Source organism: Aethalodelphis obliquidens, unplaced genomic scaffold (assembly GCF_003676395.1).
Source record: "Aethalodelphis obliquidens isolate GAN/ISIS:26980383/991018 unplaced genomic scaffold, ASM367639v1 scaffold28, whole genome shotgun sequence".
In the NCBI taxonomy this organism is placed as follows: Eukaryota; Metazoa; Chordata; class Mammalia; order Artiodactyla; family Delphinidae; genus Aethalodelphis; species Aethalodelphis obliquidens.
The window spans coordinates 12,276,093-12,291,501 of NW_020837972.1; the positions used below are offsets into that span (position 1 = coordinate 12,276,093).

At 50.1% G+C, this 15,409-nt stretch overlaps 1 protein-coding gene across 1 annotated transcript; it reads right to left on the minus strand.

Annotated features, from left to right (window-relative positions):
• Positions 1-8,431: 8,431 nt before the first annotated feature.
• On the minus strand, positions 8,432-8,825 carry HRK (harakiri, BCL2 interacting protein). Its single transcript, XM_027125267.1, has one exon. It carries the CDS (start codon positions 8,751-8,753, stop codon positions 8,478-8,480), a length of 276 nt encoding a protein of 91 aa, XP_026981068.1. The 5' UTR covers positions 8,754-8,825; the 3' UTR covers positions 8,432-8,477.
• Between the last annotated feature and the right edge of the window lie 6,584 nt (positions 8,826-15,409).

The window sequence follows — 15,409 nt, forward strand, 5'->3', positions numbered from 1 at the left end:
GTCGGGGGCGGCGAATAGAGGAGTATGAAGTCAGCCAATTTTATGTCTCATTTCTGGGGGGGTGTCCCCAATTCCCTGAGCCTCTCCCAAATTCATTCATTCATTTACTCATTCATCCATCCATTCATTCAGTAGTTAGTGAATGCCCATTCTGCACTGGTCACCATGCCAGGTGCTGGGATACAGTGATGGACAAAAAGCCAGGACTGGGGCCCTCACGGGACCTGGAGGCTAGTGTCCCCCAGGTTGGGGAGTCCTGTCCTGGAGGTTCCCCCAGCCCCAGCGCAGTGGCTTAAGAAGGCTGTTGGGGGCGGGGGCAGGATTAGCAACTGCTTTGTACAAAAAGCTCAGAAAAGTCCCCTAAGAGTTGCCACCATACTCTGAATACGGGCCCGTGGACTGAAATTTACACCAAATAAGAACAACACATATCCTGCACTATCATTTACCCTTTTCTGAACAGCAGTGATATGCCTTATACTGCTCAGAAGGTAGAGGGACATGCCTAAGGTCACATAACTGGGAAACGGCCGATCAGGACCGGATCTGAAAGTCAGCCTGACTCCGAAGTTCATGTCACCGTCCATCAAGCTGTCCTACCTGGGCATAAAATCCGGGTGAATTAGATAAACAGTTACCAGCAGTTAAATTTTCTGAGTCAAGAATGAGGCCCCATGGTGTGCCAACAGGCTGAAACATTATAAATCTGGGCTGTCTTTGAAAACGCTACCTCTTCTTAAATCTATCCCGTGGCCCTTGACACATTCCCACCCTCTGAAGACCCCTCCAAACTCACTTTGTCTAAGTTTCCCCATCATCAATATGTTAGCATCCTACAGTATTTATTAAGTACCATGTACCAGATCCAAGTACAGCCAGGCAGGCAGAGAAGCTCTTCAAACTCTTAGTGACACCGCTATGACTTGCAGCCTTTCCCTGAAGTTGGAATGGGCATGTCAGCAGTCATCTCACTCATGCACTCCAACAATGGCTAGAGATGCGGTCCATGAAGGATATTCCATAAAAAGATAACACAGATTTAGCTGGGGATGGTAACAGCCTGCTCCACAGACAAGCCAATAACCACATTATGGATGGTGGCCAGGGACGAGAAAACGAGAAAAGGGAACAAGCAGCAGAGTTTATCTAGAAACTACAAGATTTTATACTCTTTTAGACAACCTTTATAATAAAAGAAGGTTTACCTACACTTTTGATATCAAAGTTCCATTTGTGGGCATTCTTAAGAAAATCATCTGTGGTGTATCTGGGTGTAAAGAGTTACACCCAAGGATGTTCTGCATCACACTGGAAACTGTCTAAATGTCCAATAATAGCTGCATGAGAAGGTAAATGGTGGAAGAGCTAAACAGAAATACTAAGCAACCTCTAAGAAGCATGTTGTAGGGCTTCCCTGGTGGCGCAGTGGTTGAGAGTCCGCCTGCCGATGCAGGGGACACGGGTTCGTGCCCCGGTCCGGGAAGATCCCACATGCCCGGAGCGGCTGGGCCCGTGAGCCTGTGCTCTGCAACGGGAGAGGCCACAACAGTGAGAGGCCCGCATACCGCAAAAAAAAAAAGCAGCAGCAGCATGTCGTAGAAAATACTATAAAGCATGGAGAAATGTCCATGATATAATGACAAAGTCAAATTACAGAGAATGCATTTAGAGGGATTCTACTTGTTAAAGTACCTCTCAGTGCATTTTTTTTTAAATGGAAAGAAACCTCTCAAAATGTTAACAATGGGTAGTGAGATAAAAACAATCGATTAAATCTTTCTTTTTTTCAGTATTTTCCAAGTATTTGATAACGTGCTTGTAATATTTTTTGTAATCAAGAAAAAGCTATTTTTTTCTTAAAAAAAGGAATATTACATTATTATTTTATTATTAAGTTTCCCAAAACAATTTAATTTAATTTAATTCCATCTTGCCCAAGTCCATGGCCTGTGGGGCAAAAGTTCAAAGATGGCAACACCCTGTGGGGCAGCCAATTTTCTCCCCACAGGGCAGGGAAAGGAGCTTTCTCTCTTCCTGGGTATCCAGCAGTACTAAAAGGACACATCTCACTGATGTGGTCTAAAACAGAGATCCCTCACCCAACTGCAGGGCACCAGTTTAAAGCAGGAAGGAGGGAGGGGAGACAATACGGAATTGAATGGAAATCCAGCCAGTATCCACAAACTTCTGAGGGCACTGAGGGCTGGGCAGAGCTGGCACAGGGGCCAGAATCTCTCAGACCTTGGTGGGAGGTTTCCTCCAGTGAGAGTAGGCTGGAGTGGGGGCCAGAGCCGGGGTCTCCCGCTCCTGAGGTCTAGGAGCATCTGAGGCCAGGTTCTGGGACTTACTCATCTCTGCATCCCTGCATCCTGGTGTGGTGCCTAGCCCTGAGCTGGTGCTCAATTCATATTTGCAAATGCATGAGGATGAGTAGTTCATTGCATCACAATCTAATTCTCCTCTTATAAAGCACCTCTTCATGTACTGTCAGCACTTGTGAATCCCTTGACAACAAAACTCAACGTCCCTACCATGGCCTGATCTGGCCCCTGCCTGCCCTCTGTCTTCCTCTCCCCCAAGTTCACGTGGTCTTAGCCCACTGCTCGTTTTCCTCCTCCTCAAGCACACGGTGCAAAGTCTCACCTCCCCAGAACACCTTTCTTCCAGGTACTCACGTGGTTGGCTCCTTTTCGTCACTCACAGCATTGGTTCCTTGGTTCCTCCTCAAAGTGACCATCTCCAACCAGTGCAGGTAAGGAGCGCCCCGGGCTCTCGCTATGAAAGGCAGACCTCGCAGATGTTTGCATTTTTTACAAATCGAAGGTTTGTGGCAACCCTGTGTCGAGCAAGTCTATTGATGCCATCTTTCTTTCCAACAGCATTTGCTCACTTCGTGTCTCTGTGTCACATTTGGATAATTCTCACAATATTTCAAATCTTTCGTCATTATTATATTTGTTACGGTGATCTGTGATCTTTGATGTGATTGTTGCAAAAAGATTATGACTTATGGAAGGTTTAGATGATGGTTAGCATTTTTTAGCAATAAAGTATTTTTTAATGGAGGTGTGTACATTGTTTTTAAAGACGTAATACTACTGCACACTTAATAGACTACAGTATCATGTAAACATAACTTTTATATGCACTGGGAAACCAAAACATTTGTGACTCGCCGTATTGCAGTGGTCTGAACCAAACCCACAGTGTCTCCGAGGTGTGCCTGGACGTTATCTTCGTGTGCTACCTTCAGAGCTCTGAACACTTTCTGAAATTCTGTGTTAGACTGCATAATCCAAAGATGGCCACAACAATATCTTCTCCCCCATTGGCTATTCTAGAACCTTGCCACTCCCCCATGGGGTAGTGTCTAATTCCACTCCCTTTAATCTGGGCTGGCCTGTGATCTGCTTTGAACCAAAGTGATTTCTGAAGCTGGGTCAAAAACGGCAAAGCAGTTTCCATCTGACCCTCCGAGACACTTGCCTTCGGAGCTCTAAGATACCAGGTCAGAATCCATCTACTGTGAGGCTGCCATGCTGTGGGGAAGCCCAAGCCACAAGAGGAGACTGAGTGTAGATGCTCTGACTGGCAGTCCCAGCTGGCACCCAGCATCAACAGCCAGGCCTATAAATGAAGATCCCATCACCATGACTCCAGCCCCCAGTCAGCCTGGAACTGAGACAAGTCACCCCTGCTATGCTTTGTCTGAATTTCTAACCCACAGAATGTATGAGCCTAATTGAATAGTTGTTTTAAGCCACTAAGTTTTGGAGTAATTGGTTACACAGCAGCTGTAACCAGAACAATCTTTACTGATTTATCATCTGTCTCTTCCCACTAAAATGTAGGCTCCGTGAGAGCAGGGGCTTCTATGTCTTGGTCCTTCCTGTGTCCACCATGCCCTGCACACAGTAGGAACTCAATAATTAATAGGAGAAAAAGTGAAAGAAGCCGAATTTAGGAAACACTAATGCTCATCGTGCACAGTTTCTGAATGATTCATGTATTCATCGTAGTTATTTTGTATCTACTATGTGACAAGCAAGCTGCCATGGGCTAGGGACAGTGTGGGGGCGGCTCACTGTTACCGTGAAATCCTGTCACACACAGTGATGACCAGAAGGGCGACAGAAGCCCCCACTCCACTCCTCCCACCCCCAAAGTAGGTCTGAAAAGCTGACTTTTCAAAACCCAGAGGTGCGGTTGCCAAGTCCACCCAGCCCGTATCTGCAGGTGTATTTAATTCTTCCCGGGCGGGGCTGTTTTTACACCCACAGCTCAGTCACTTGAGTCCTGGCCTCTCAGTAGGCAAGAGAGTGACTCCAGACAGCGACCATGTGGCAGGAAGGCTGCCACCGTCCTGCACATCTGGCCGCTTCCTGGGGGGGCAGCGGCGGGGGTTTCCTCCCCAACAGCTGTCTCCTCCTCCGCTCACTCCTTTCCTTCCTTGCCTAGGCTTTCAAGCTCTAAAAGTAATCCTGGCAGGGGTGCAGCAGTCTGGGAGGGGAGGCCTGAGGGATGCGCCTCCAGGTTTAACCACTTAATCCCCAAAATACCTTCCAAGAACCAGTTAGCATGTCTGGCGGGCAGGCCAGACCGTCATTAATTCACTAAAGCAGGCTCCTGCTGGCCCATTATCTTCCTTGCTGCTGACTACGTCGCCTCTTGGGTGCGCAGAGTACCCCTTTCTCCCCTCTCCTTAGTCCTAAGGCAAGGTTCTGCCCACCCCAGCCCGAATCCTCCTCCTTCTCTTTCCCTCCCCCCCACCCCCACCCAAGGCAAGTGACACTTCTCCCTCCCACGCTTCCACCAGCCAGCGCTCACCATAAAGCATCTTTTGTTCCCTCTCCTGTATCTTGGAGCAGTGACTGGTTAAATCACACTCATTCTCCGCCAGGCCTCCCCAGCCTCCAAGGAGCTTCCCCCGAGGCTCCCTCAGAAAGGGAATCTCTCTAGTGCAGGAATTCGAGGCTCACCACCCCTTCTGCTTGCCGCCCTGGTATCATCCCTGCATCCCTCAAGTCATCCGACGGGCTGTGTGCTGCAGGCCTTCAAAGGCAGAGACTCCAATGCCAGTTCTGACTTTGCCATTGATCGATCCTTTGGGACGACTCAGGTGGACTCTCTCTGCCTCAGTTTCCCTTTTGAATGGCATTAACCATTTCATAGTATCCTCTGACAACTGAACTAAGTGCCAGGCACTGCACTGGGCACGTGAAATAGATGCTCTCCTATCAACCTCCCAACAATCCTGATAGAGATACAGCTCCGGTTTACAGATAAAGGCTCAGAGAGGTTACGGTTCTTACCCAAAGTCACACTGCCAGAAAGTTCTTGGGCTGGGACTTAAATCCAGTTTCATCTGATCCCTAAACCCATGCTCTTAACCCCTATACTATCCTGGCCCATGTGGCCTTGATTCCCCAAAATGGCAAGTAAGAATAGTGTGGAATCACCAGCAATGACAATGGCAAAGTGTTGTCTGCTTTCGGAAAGAAAGCTATTAAATGCACAATCATAGTCATGATAGCTCACATTTATATTCACTTCTTATGTGCCAGGCACTGTTCTAGAGCTCTCTGTAAATGACTTCATTTTACCCTCTTGACAACAGCTGTGCATTTAAGTTCTATTATTGTCCCCATTTTACATATGGGAAAACTGAGTCGCAGAGGAGAGGTTGGATTTTTGTTTGTTTGTTTAATGATGACTTCTAAGAAAACTATTGCTGGCTCACAGTAGAGGCTCAAAACAAGCTTGTTGAAACTGCTGTCATGCATAGAGCTAAACTCACCTTTAACCTAAGAGAATGGTCTGCTCTAGATGGCTGATTCAGGCCTCCCTGAAACCAATAAGGCACCCTGTGAGCATTCCCATTTCTCTTCTGGGGTAGGAAATGTGGAGAGGACCACACACAACTCAACAAACTGTCTTTCTCCAGGGGATTTCCTTTCACGTCTTGCTAACTTACCGAAGGCTGGGGAAAGATGGGTTTCCCCCGGTTAAGCCCAAAGCACAAGAAAGCCCCAAGGTGGAGGTAGCAGCGAGAGAAGCCAAGTCCTTGTGATAGGGGCCGAACCTGGGAGACCCAGCCAGGCGAACCCCGGGATGGTAGTGGTATACATTCTGTTCAATACCATTCTACCGGCGATCCGAGGGAGTGAGGTGCAGCGCGGCAGGAAAGCCGTGCCGGGCATCCTGGGGTCAGGGCACCCGAGGCGGGAGGACCCTAGAGGGTGTGCCTGCTGGGGACGCCCGGACGGGACACAGCAGGATGGAGGAGACCAGGGGTATGCTGAGGAGGTGGCCTGGAGTCGGGACGTAGCACGGGGCTCTGGGGCAGAAGCAGAGTCAGGAAGGGGAAATAAACTCTGCGACGACAATTATCCGCTGACGCCGCACCGGCGAAAACTCCTTCCCGTCCCCCTTCCTTGTCGCGTGGGTCCTTCCCCGCGCCCGAGCTCAGAGAGACGCGCTGCGTTCGCCCCGCGCGCCCTCGCGGAGGTTTCGGGCCACCTCCAGGGCGGCAGCCTCCTCCTGAGGGCCCCGGGAGCACCCCCGGCCCCGACGCGCGCCAGTCGGGCTCTGGTGGGCGCTCTCCGCCCCCTAGGTGGGACGCCCAGCATCCTGCACCGTCTAGTCCCGAGAAGGCAGCGCCTCCCCAGCCTCGCCTGGTCTCCAAGACTGGAGGAAGCGGTGTCCTAGCCCTCCTCCCCATTTCTACTGGATTCCCCTCGCTTCCCATCTTTCTAATCCACGTTCCCACTATCTTGTTCTCCAGGAACTCTCTCTTTCTCCAGCTCCCCCGCCTTTCTTTCCTCGTCTCGCCGCCCGTTTTTTCCTTGCCTCCTTTCCCACCCTCATTCCGCCTTTCCCTAAATTACACACTTTGGGCTTCGCGTCTCTTGCTTGGCTCCCTTTTTCTGCCCCACCTCCCCGTGCCCCATCCAAAATTCTGTTCCTGCCTCTAGGATTCGGCGGCCCCAGCCTGGGCTTCTGCGGTCGAGGGCAGCCCCGGGCCTCTCCTCCGGGAGGAGGAGAATCGGATGTGACCTCCGAGCCGGGCAGAGAGCGTCCCGAAGCGCGCACCTCTCTTCGCCAGCGCCCGGGCTGCGCCGGCCCACGAGACATCTGTCGCCCGCGCTCCCGGCTCACACCCCGCGCACCCCCGCATCTCCCCGGGCGCTGCCACCCCCCACGCTCCGGCTGCCGCCTCTCCCTGCGGGCGCCGCGCCAGCTTCCCAGGGTGTTGGCGCACCGCGGGGCTCAGCCGCGACCCGAGAGCTCGGTTTCTGTGGGCCATGGCATCCCGAGGCTGGCTTTCTCACCTTCGACCTTCACCTTCCGGCCCTAGACCCACCTTTGGTAAGCTCAGCCTGATTCTCTCCACTCGCACTCACTGCAGCTCTCCTCTCTATTCCAGAATCTGAAAAGACGATCCTTTTTGCTCTCCTAAAGCGCCTAGCACAGTGCCAGGCGCACAGCTGGTGCTCAGTAATTCCCCAATATCAAGGGCCTAGCGCACAGTAGGTGCTCAGTACCTTTCTCCTACTGGTACCAGACACACTAGCTCCATACTCACTCCCCACCCCCGCCGCGCAGTGCCTAGCATACTGCAGGCTCTCAAACACCTCCTCCCTCAACAAGGCCTAGCACCCAGATAGAGCTCAGCTGATGCTCTTTCATTAAGGCTTCCCCTTGGAGTTTCCCTGAGAGCCTCGGATCCCAGCTCACTTGGGGGCATCTCCTTCATCTCAGTTCCTCCGTTTGGTGAAGAGGAGGCCAAGCTCCTCAAACGGGACACCTCGCTAGAGGGGAGAAGAAGTTGCCAGAGCGGAGGAAAACTGCAAAGTTTTAGGTAGGGAGAAAGACGGAGCCGGCCAGAAACCAGGAGAGGGAGGAAGTCGCGAGAAGTGCTCGGGGCGCCGGGAGACGGGCAACAGAAACTGGAGAAGTGACACTTAAGGAGAAGGGGGTCTGGAGCGGCGGTGATGGAAACGGTGGCGACTCTGGAGTGGCAGGCGTCTGAAAGAGGACTGAGGGCTCGTCTTGAAACCGCGATAGATTATAATTCTTTGGCTTGGCCTATAACTGTTCTCAGAGCAAGCCCAGTTTTTACTTGCACTGTGTGTTTGCTTGAGCCGCTGGTGGGGCTTACGGAGGCTAAGTCCTCCCAAAGCCACCCCGATGGAGAGAGTGGCAAGATGCGCTTAAGGACTCGGAGAGAAGGGGCAGAAACGGTGGAGCCGGTACTTGGAAGGAGAGATGGGGACTGCCTAGGAGGGGGACCGAGATCCTTGCGGAGGAAGAAGGAGATGGGAAGAGAAGAACGCCAAACTTGAGGCTCTCCCGCTCCCAAGCCAGCCGCAAGTCTCCAGTCCCCAGACACCGCGCGCTGGCGCTCGCTCGCTAGCGTACCTGTTGCTCGCTCCGGCTGGGTCTCGGCTTCGGCCCCACCAAGAAGCCCCGCGTTCCTACAAGTTCCGCCTGCCGAGCAGCCAGGCCGCCAGCGCCGCCACCTGCGCGGCCGCGCACAGCCAGGGCCAGTAGGTGGGGAGCGCGCTGGGCGCCGGCGCCCTCCGGCTCCGCGCGCGGCGCCGCCACATGGTGCGCTGGTGCAGCTCGTCGCCGAGCGCCTTGAGCCGGGCGGCCGTGAGCTGCGCGGCGGACGAGCGCAGACCCAGGCGGCCCGCGCTGCAGGCGCACACCGCCGGCGGGCCGCGGCCGCGGTGCAGGGGGCACGGGCACATGACCGCTCGCCTCGCTCCCTCCCCGCGTCGGGCCGCCCCTCGCCTCCTCTGCCTCGGCCTCTGCGCCTGCCTCCGCCGCGCTCCAGTCGCCGGGGGCCTCCCCTGGACACCAAGTTTCTCCTTGTGTTGTGCGTTTGTTGTGCTGACGGCGCTATTATTAATTAAAGTGTCACATGGTGGAGGGGGCGGGGAGGGCGCGGGGAGGGGGGTTACATCATCCGGCCCTGGGGGGGGGGGGGCAGGCAGAAGAAACCGAGAGGTAACTTTTAACCCTAGCGGCGCCGGCAGTGAGGGGGCGCGCGGGTTGGGAGAAGAGGAGCGCGGGGCGCTGGGACGCCTGAAGGCGACCGGCCGCTTGCGTCTCTGGCTTCAGGGGTCGCGGGAGACCCTCGCGGAGGCGTGGAGCGCCGGGGGAGGTTTTCTCCGTCTCTTTTTCCTGAATTCAGCTCCAATTCCGATTTGGCGAGGGGGGCAGGCTTATTTGCCGTTTTGGATGAAGCCGATATCGAATTCGGCTGCATTATTCAAAAAATGTTTCGAAGCTATTGTTTGGTTTGGGGGAGGTGGGTCGATTCAAAATCTCATGAGAGGGCCGGATTCAACCCAACTTGCCTACTTTCAGGTCTGACTCCGCACCTGTAGGCTGCGGATATGAGCACACCCGACGCACAACCCCACCCCCATCTGAGATAGGCCTCCAGACCCTTAAACGCCCACAGCGCCGCTAGAAACCTTGATGGAGGCGGGGAGAGGATTAGGGGGTCGGCCCTTAGTCTCGGCTGTTCCCGGCACACCGCGCCTCCGCCCGAAAGACCCTCACCAGGGGTTTTCCAGAAGGAAACTTATTTTTGTCTGCTTCCTTTGTCAAGATTACTTTCCTACAGGGGTTAGTTTCTAGCAGAGATCCCGATTTAACGCGCAATGGCGACGCTAAGGGGTCGGCGGGGTCGGGGATGGGAGCCGCCGGCAGGGAATTTTAGCTCCTTTTTTTTTTTGCAATCCGAGAACTGCCCCTATGACCCTCCAGACTAGAAAATCTGGAACTGTCCATGCTGGTGAAGGTGCAGATGGATGAAGGGACTCTCAGGATTCTTTGGAGGAGAATGAGACCTTCACCCATCTTGAATCCATGGGGATTCAGGAAACTGGGGGAGCCTGGAGGTGGCTCCAGGCCAGCCTTCTAGGTCCTGATGAGGCAGCTCGGATCCTCTTCTTCCCACCGGCAGGGTGTTGCCAAGGCCTGAGGAGTCCTTTGGTCACTTGGAAAAGATTCTTCGAGACTATGAACTTAGTTTGGGTCTGGATTTATCATGGAGAGATTTCCCCTTGACCTGCAGCACGGTCAGGGCTCAGACCCCAGCTGTGCTCTGTGATCTTGGTGGTTCTTTAAATCCACGCAACCCCAATTCTCCTATGTAATAATGGTCAACACTTACTGAGTGCCTTCTGTGTAGGTTACTGGGCTAAGGCCCCTGTCTACACTGCCTAAAGTGAGTTTCCACGTTCTAGGGTGGTAAGAGTGTGCTGTTACTATCCTGTTTTACAGATGAGGAAACTGAGGCACAGGGAGGTAAGGTCTCTTGCCAGGAGATCACAGAGTTAATGAGGAATAAACCTGGATCTAAATTAGGGCAGTCTGCCGCAGGCTTTAAACTCTTGACCGTGGTTTTATACTGCCCCCTGTAATCTGGGAATAATAATACCTCCCTCCTAGGATCGGGGCAGAGATTAAATGAGAGAAATGTATGCCAAGCACCTGGCATGCAGTGGGCCCTGGATAAACCTTGGTTCCCTTTGCTTCTGGCCAGAAACCACTTCCCCATTCTCCTGGGACTCACCTCCTTAATCCCCCCTAGTCTTTGCAGAGGGGACCTGATCCGTTGCCCAGGGTAGTGTTCCAAGAATGAAGATACAGTGTCTATTTAAAAAGCCCTTTGGATTTAAATTGAACAGTTCCCTCCCCCCCACCCCCGTTTTAATCTGCACGCTTTTAACGGCTCACTTCATGGACATTAATTTTAATGGGACGATTATTACCCTGTTTGGAAGCCTGCCCCTCAAAATGCTGGGCTCGTGAGGTGCCGCTGGGTCGGGTCCCGGCAGCTTGGATGTTTTCTGTAGCAGACAGAGTGCAGCCTTGGCCGTGGGCACTGGGGACGTGTCCTTCAGCAGAGGGAGAACAGGGGGTGATGGAAAAGTCGGGGAGAAGAGAAGACCTCCTTCTCTCCCCCCAATACTCTGCAGGTGACAGTCAGTCCCTAAATTGGCTCACCGTAGAGTGGGCCCACCAAGTTCCTCATTCACTAACTGGGGAACTTGGCCTTGAGATGAGGCTTTTTGGAGCCTCCATTTCCTCAACTGTAAATTGGGAAGAATAGTACCTACTTCAATAGTACCTACCTCATAAATAAGATCATACCAGGAAGCCCTGAGCACGGTGCCCAGCACACCCGTGAGCATTTAATAAATGTTGGCTACTGTTACTATTTTATAGTAGATCATGTGCTCGCTAAGCAGTGCGTTTTGAAGAATGTTGGAAGGCCCGCACCCTCAAATATATACGGTTCCCCTATTGTGAAGTGGCGATTCTGTCACTGATGTTGAGTATTGTCTAGAAAAAGCAAATTCTTTGGGAGAGTGACATGTAACACTCTCCTAACGCTTTAGTAAAAATGCATTTTTGATTTTCACGTTTAATAAACGCTTACACGGTGCTTACTCTGTGCCAGGCACTGTTCTAAGTGCCTTAGATGTAGCAACTCATTTAACGACCCTATGTAATAGGACACGTGTGATTATTAGTCCTTTATTTTGGATGAGCAAACTGAGGCAGAGCATTTAAATAATTTTTTAACATCTTTATTGGAGTATAATTGCTTTACAATGGTGTGTTAGTTTCTGCTTTATAACAAAGTGAATCAGTTATACATATACCTATGTTCCCATATCTCTTCCCTCTTGCGTCTCCCTCCCTCCCACCCTCCCTATCCCAGCATTTAAATAATTTGACCAAAGGTCATACAGCTGTCTGGCCCCAGAGTTAATGCTCTTTGGCATTATGTCACCACTGGGGACTTAGGAAGAGGGAGGGAGGGCGGCTATTATGGGCTGAACTGCGTCCCCCTAAAATTCCTGTGCAGAAGTCCTAAGCCCCAGGACCTCAGAATGTGACTGTATTTGGAGACAAGGCCTTTAAAGAGGTAATTAAGTTAAAATGAGGTCATTAGAGCTGGGCCCCAATCCAATATGACTGGTCTTCTTATAAGAAGAGGGAGAGACACCACGGGTACATGGCGATGTGCAAGCCAAGAAGAGAGGCCTCAGATAAAACCCACCCTGCTGACACCTTGATCTTGGACTTCTGGCCATCAGAGCTGTGAGAAAATAACTTTTGATGTTTAGCCCCCCAATCTGTAGTGCTTTGCTATGGCAGCCCTAATACAGAGGGAGTGAGAGGGAAAAAATGCCCTAAAAGAGAAGCTAGAAGCAGATATTCACCAGACTATGGCCACTTTTTTTTTCTTTTCTTTTTCCTCGCCACCCCCCATTATTTTTTCTCTTTTAGGTTGCTTTATTTGCTTTTAGGCCTTACTGATTCTGAAACTGTGCACCTCAGATTGGGACTTGAACCCACGTGCCAGGACTCAAACCCGGCCAAAACCCATGGTTTTCCAACTGAGATCACACACCTGGTTTCAGGACTTAATGAAGCTCATGTTCTTGATGTCTCATCGCAGAAAGAATTCAGTGAGATACAAAGTGATAGGTAAGAAGTGGATTTATATAGAGAGAAACACACTCCCCAGGCAGAGTGTGGGCCATCTCAGAAGGTGAGAAAGGCCTATGGCCACTTTTACTGCCGAGCACGTGCCTGGCTATTTTTCTAGGACTGTTCATCCGTTTCCCTTCCTCCTCCTTCATGTCCTGTTGGAGATCTTTAAGGGAGGAGGAGTTTAAGGGGATTATTTTGAGAAATAGTTCATGAAATCCAGTTGATACATTTATTCAGAGAAAACTTTCCATACCAATTGCAAGGATGTGCAGCCTCTCTCTTATAAAGAAATAAGATAGATTTTTCAAGTCCACGAAGACTTCCTGTGGTGCCCCAGTGCTTAAAACTGGGCTTAACCCATGGTGAGTGTGCGGTAAATGTTTGTCAAAAGGAAGAAAGAAAGCAAGGAAGAAAGGAAAGGAGGAAGAAAGAAAGAGGGAGGGAAGAAAAGAAGGAAAGAATGAGTGAATGGTAAGCATCCTGATTTGTCTTTCCCACTTTCAGACATGCATGGTGACGTACATAGAATTGTTATTATCAATAACATTAAAAAAATTTTGCCACAAATCATTCCTTTACCTCTACAGAAATCAAAACTCAAGTGTTTCTAGCAGGAAGTGTATGTGTATTGGGGGGGTGGGTAGTATTTCTTTTCTTTAATTAAATCAATAATAACCTATCCTGGTGTTGGAGACCAACTGAGCCTTACCTTACGGTGTTTTAATTCATGTGGCTTCGTGAAGTGATAAATGAATGAACAGCTGTTGCCTCCTCCAAACAGCTGTGTTTCCTGAAGCCATGTATTAATGCCAGGGCCAGATTTGATGCCAGGTGTTAGCCTGGTGAACAACAGAGTTCTTGAATCTAAATCAGAGTTATAGCACAGTGGTTTGACACTCTGTGCCAGAGAAACCTGGGTTTGAACTCTAGCCCCATCATGCAATGTTGGGCCCTGCCTTGGGCATAATTTTCATCTCTCTGAGCCCCCACTTTCCCATCTGTAAAATGGGAATAATAATCAAAACACCTACCTCACTGGGTTGTTGTGAGGATTAAAAGAAAGAACGTTATCAAGCGTTCAGCATAGTGCTTGGCACTCAATAAATATGTGTTATGGCCCTTGTTGATGTATCAGGATTATTAAGCATCCACTTAAGAAACAGAACAGGGACCATGACCCAAACCCACTGGGAAAACAAGAGGATTAATATTTCAGTGAGTCCAATATTCAATTACATCACAGTTATTCCTAGGAAAGTCCCTTGCATTCTATAGAGCCAGAGCAGCACGGTGCTCATCTCTCACATTTATCCTATTTAACCCTCTGATACCTGGAAAGACGGGGTAATTCCTCTAGGGCTCTCCTAATTATTCATTTGCTACTTCTCCCTTAAGGATATTTTTGTTGTAAGTAAAGAGAAAACAGCAGACGAATGTCCACAGCAGGAGAGAAAAGATTAACCAGCCCATAATTATAGTCTCATCAATACTTTAAGTGTAAAGGGTAAAGCTCACTTAAATAAAACCTAATTCCTTGATTACTGGAGTCACAGGAGTTAGGGCTGATTAAACTTGTACTCCCATGGGGCTTCCCTAGTGGTGTAGTTAAGAATCTGCTTGCCAATGCAGGGGACATGGGCTCGAGCCCTGGTCCAGGAAGATCCCACATGTGGCAGAGCAACTAAGTCCGTGTGCCACGACTGCTGAGCCTGTGCTCTAGAGCCCATGAGCCACAACTATTGAGCCCGCGGGCCACAGCTACTGAAGCCCACATGCCTAGAACCTGTGCTCCGCAACAAAGAGAAGCCACCGCAATGAGAAGCCCGTGCACCGCAACAAAGAGTAGCCCCCGCTCGCCTCAACTAGAGAAAGCCCACACGCAGCAACGAAGACCCAACGCAGGCAAAAAACAAATAAAATATAAATTTAAACTTGTACTCCTGCTGTGAAAATTCAGACATATCGTCCTTTGCTCAGGCAATAATCACTTTATTGTAGGCAACTGAGCTTACTTTAAACAAGTGAATCACTAGACTTGAAATTATACTGATGAGAGGATAAATACTAGAGAACAATTTGGCAGACCTGGAAAAATTGGAAATTCACATGCCCTATGACCTGCTGATTACATTTCTAGCTATTTACTCTAGATCAGTGGTTCTCAACTAAGGACAGTTTTGCTCCCCAGGAGATATTTGGCAAAGTCTGGAGATGTTTTCTGGTTGTCAAAACTGAAGGGTGCTACTAGCATCTAATGGGTAGAAGCTTGGGATTCTACTTAACAGCCTACAATGCACAGACAGCAAAGAATTATTTAGCCCGAAACGTCAATAGTGCCAAGTGTGGGAAACCCTGTCCTAGATATAGCAGGTGGTATACATTTGGTAGAGGCTTAAATCATAAGAGTTTTTACTATTTACTTGACAATGAGTCCAGAGCAGAAATTGGCAAACTATGGTATGTGAGCCGATCGGTCTGCTGCCTGTTTTTGTAATAATTTTATTGGAATACAGTCATGCTCATTCATTTACATATTATTTCTGGCTGCATTTCTGCTGCAACAGCAGAGCTGAATAGTTGCAACAGAAATCATATGGCCTGCAAATGGTAAAATATTATTATCTTGCCCTTTATAGAAAATGTATGTCAACCCCTGGTGTGGAGGAAGACAAGCTCAGGGTTAGGTTTGTGGTACAATTATTTCATTAAGAATCAGGCTATGTCTTTGCTTCTGCTCCACAGTCCTCAGTATTTTGGTTTTGGTCCTCAGGCTTATTGCCTCATGGCTGCAAGATGGCTGCCACATCTCCAGATATCACATGTGTACTGGGTTGAATAGTGTCCTCCAAAGTTTGTCTCCATCTGGAAGCTGTGAATGTGACCT

Coding starts and splice junctions, on each gene's coding strand:
- HRK (XM_027125267.1), bottom strand. CDS start 8,753: ATGTGCCCGTGCCCCCTGCACCGCGGCCGCGGCCCGCCGGCGGTGTGC.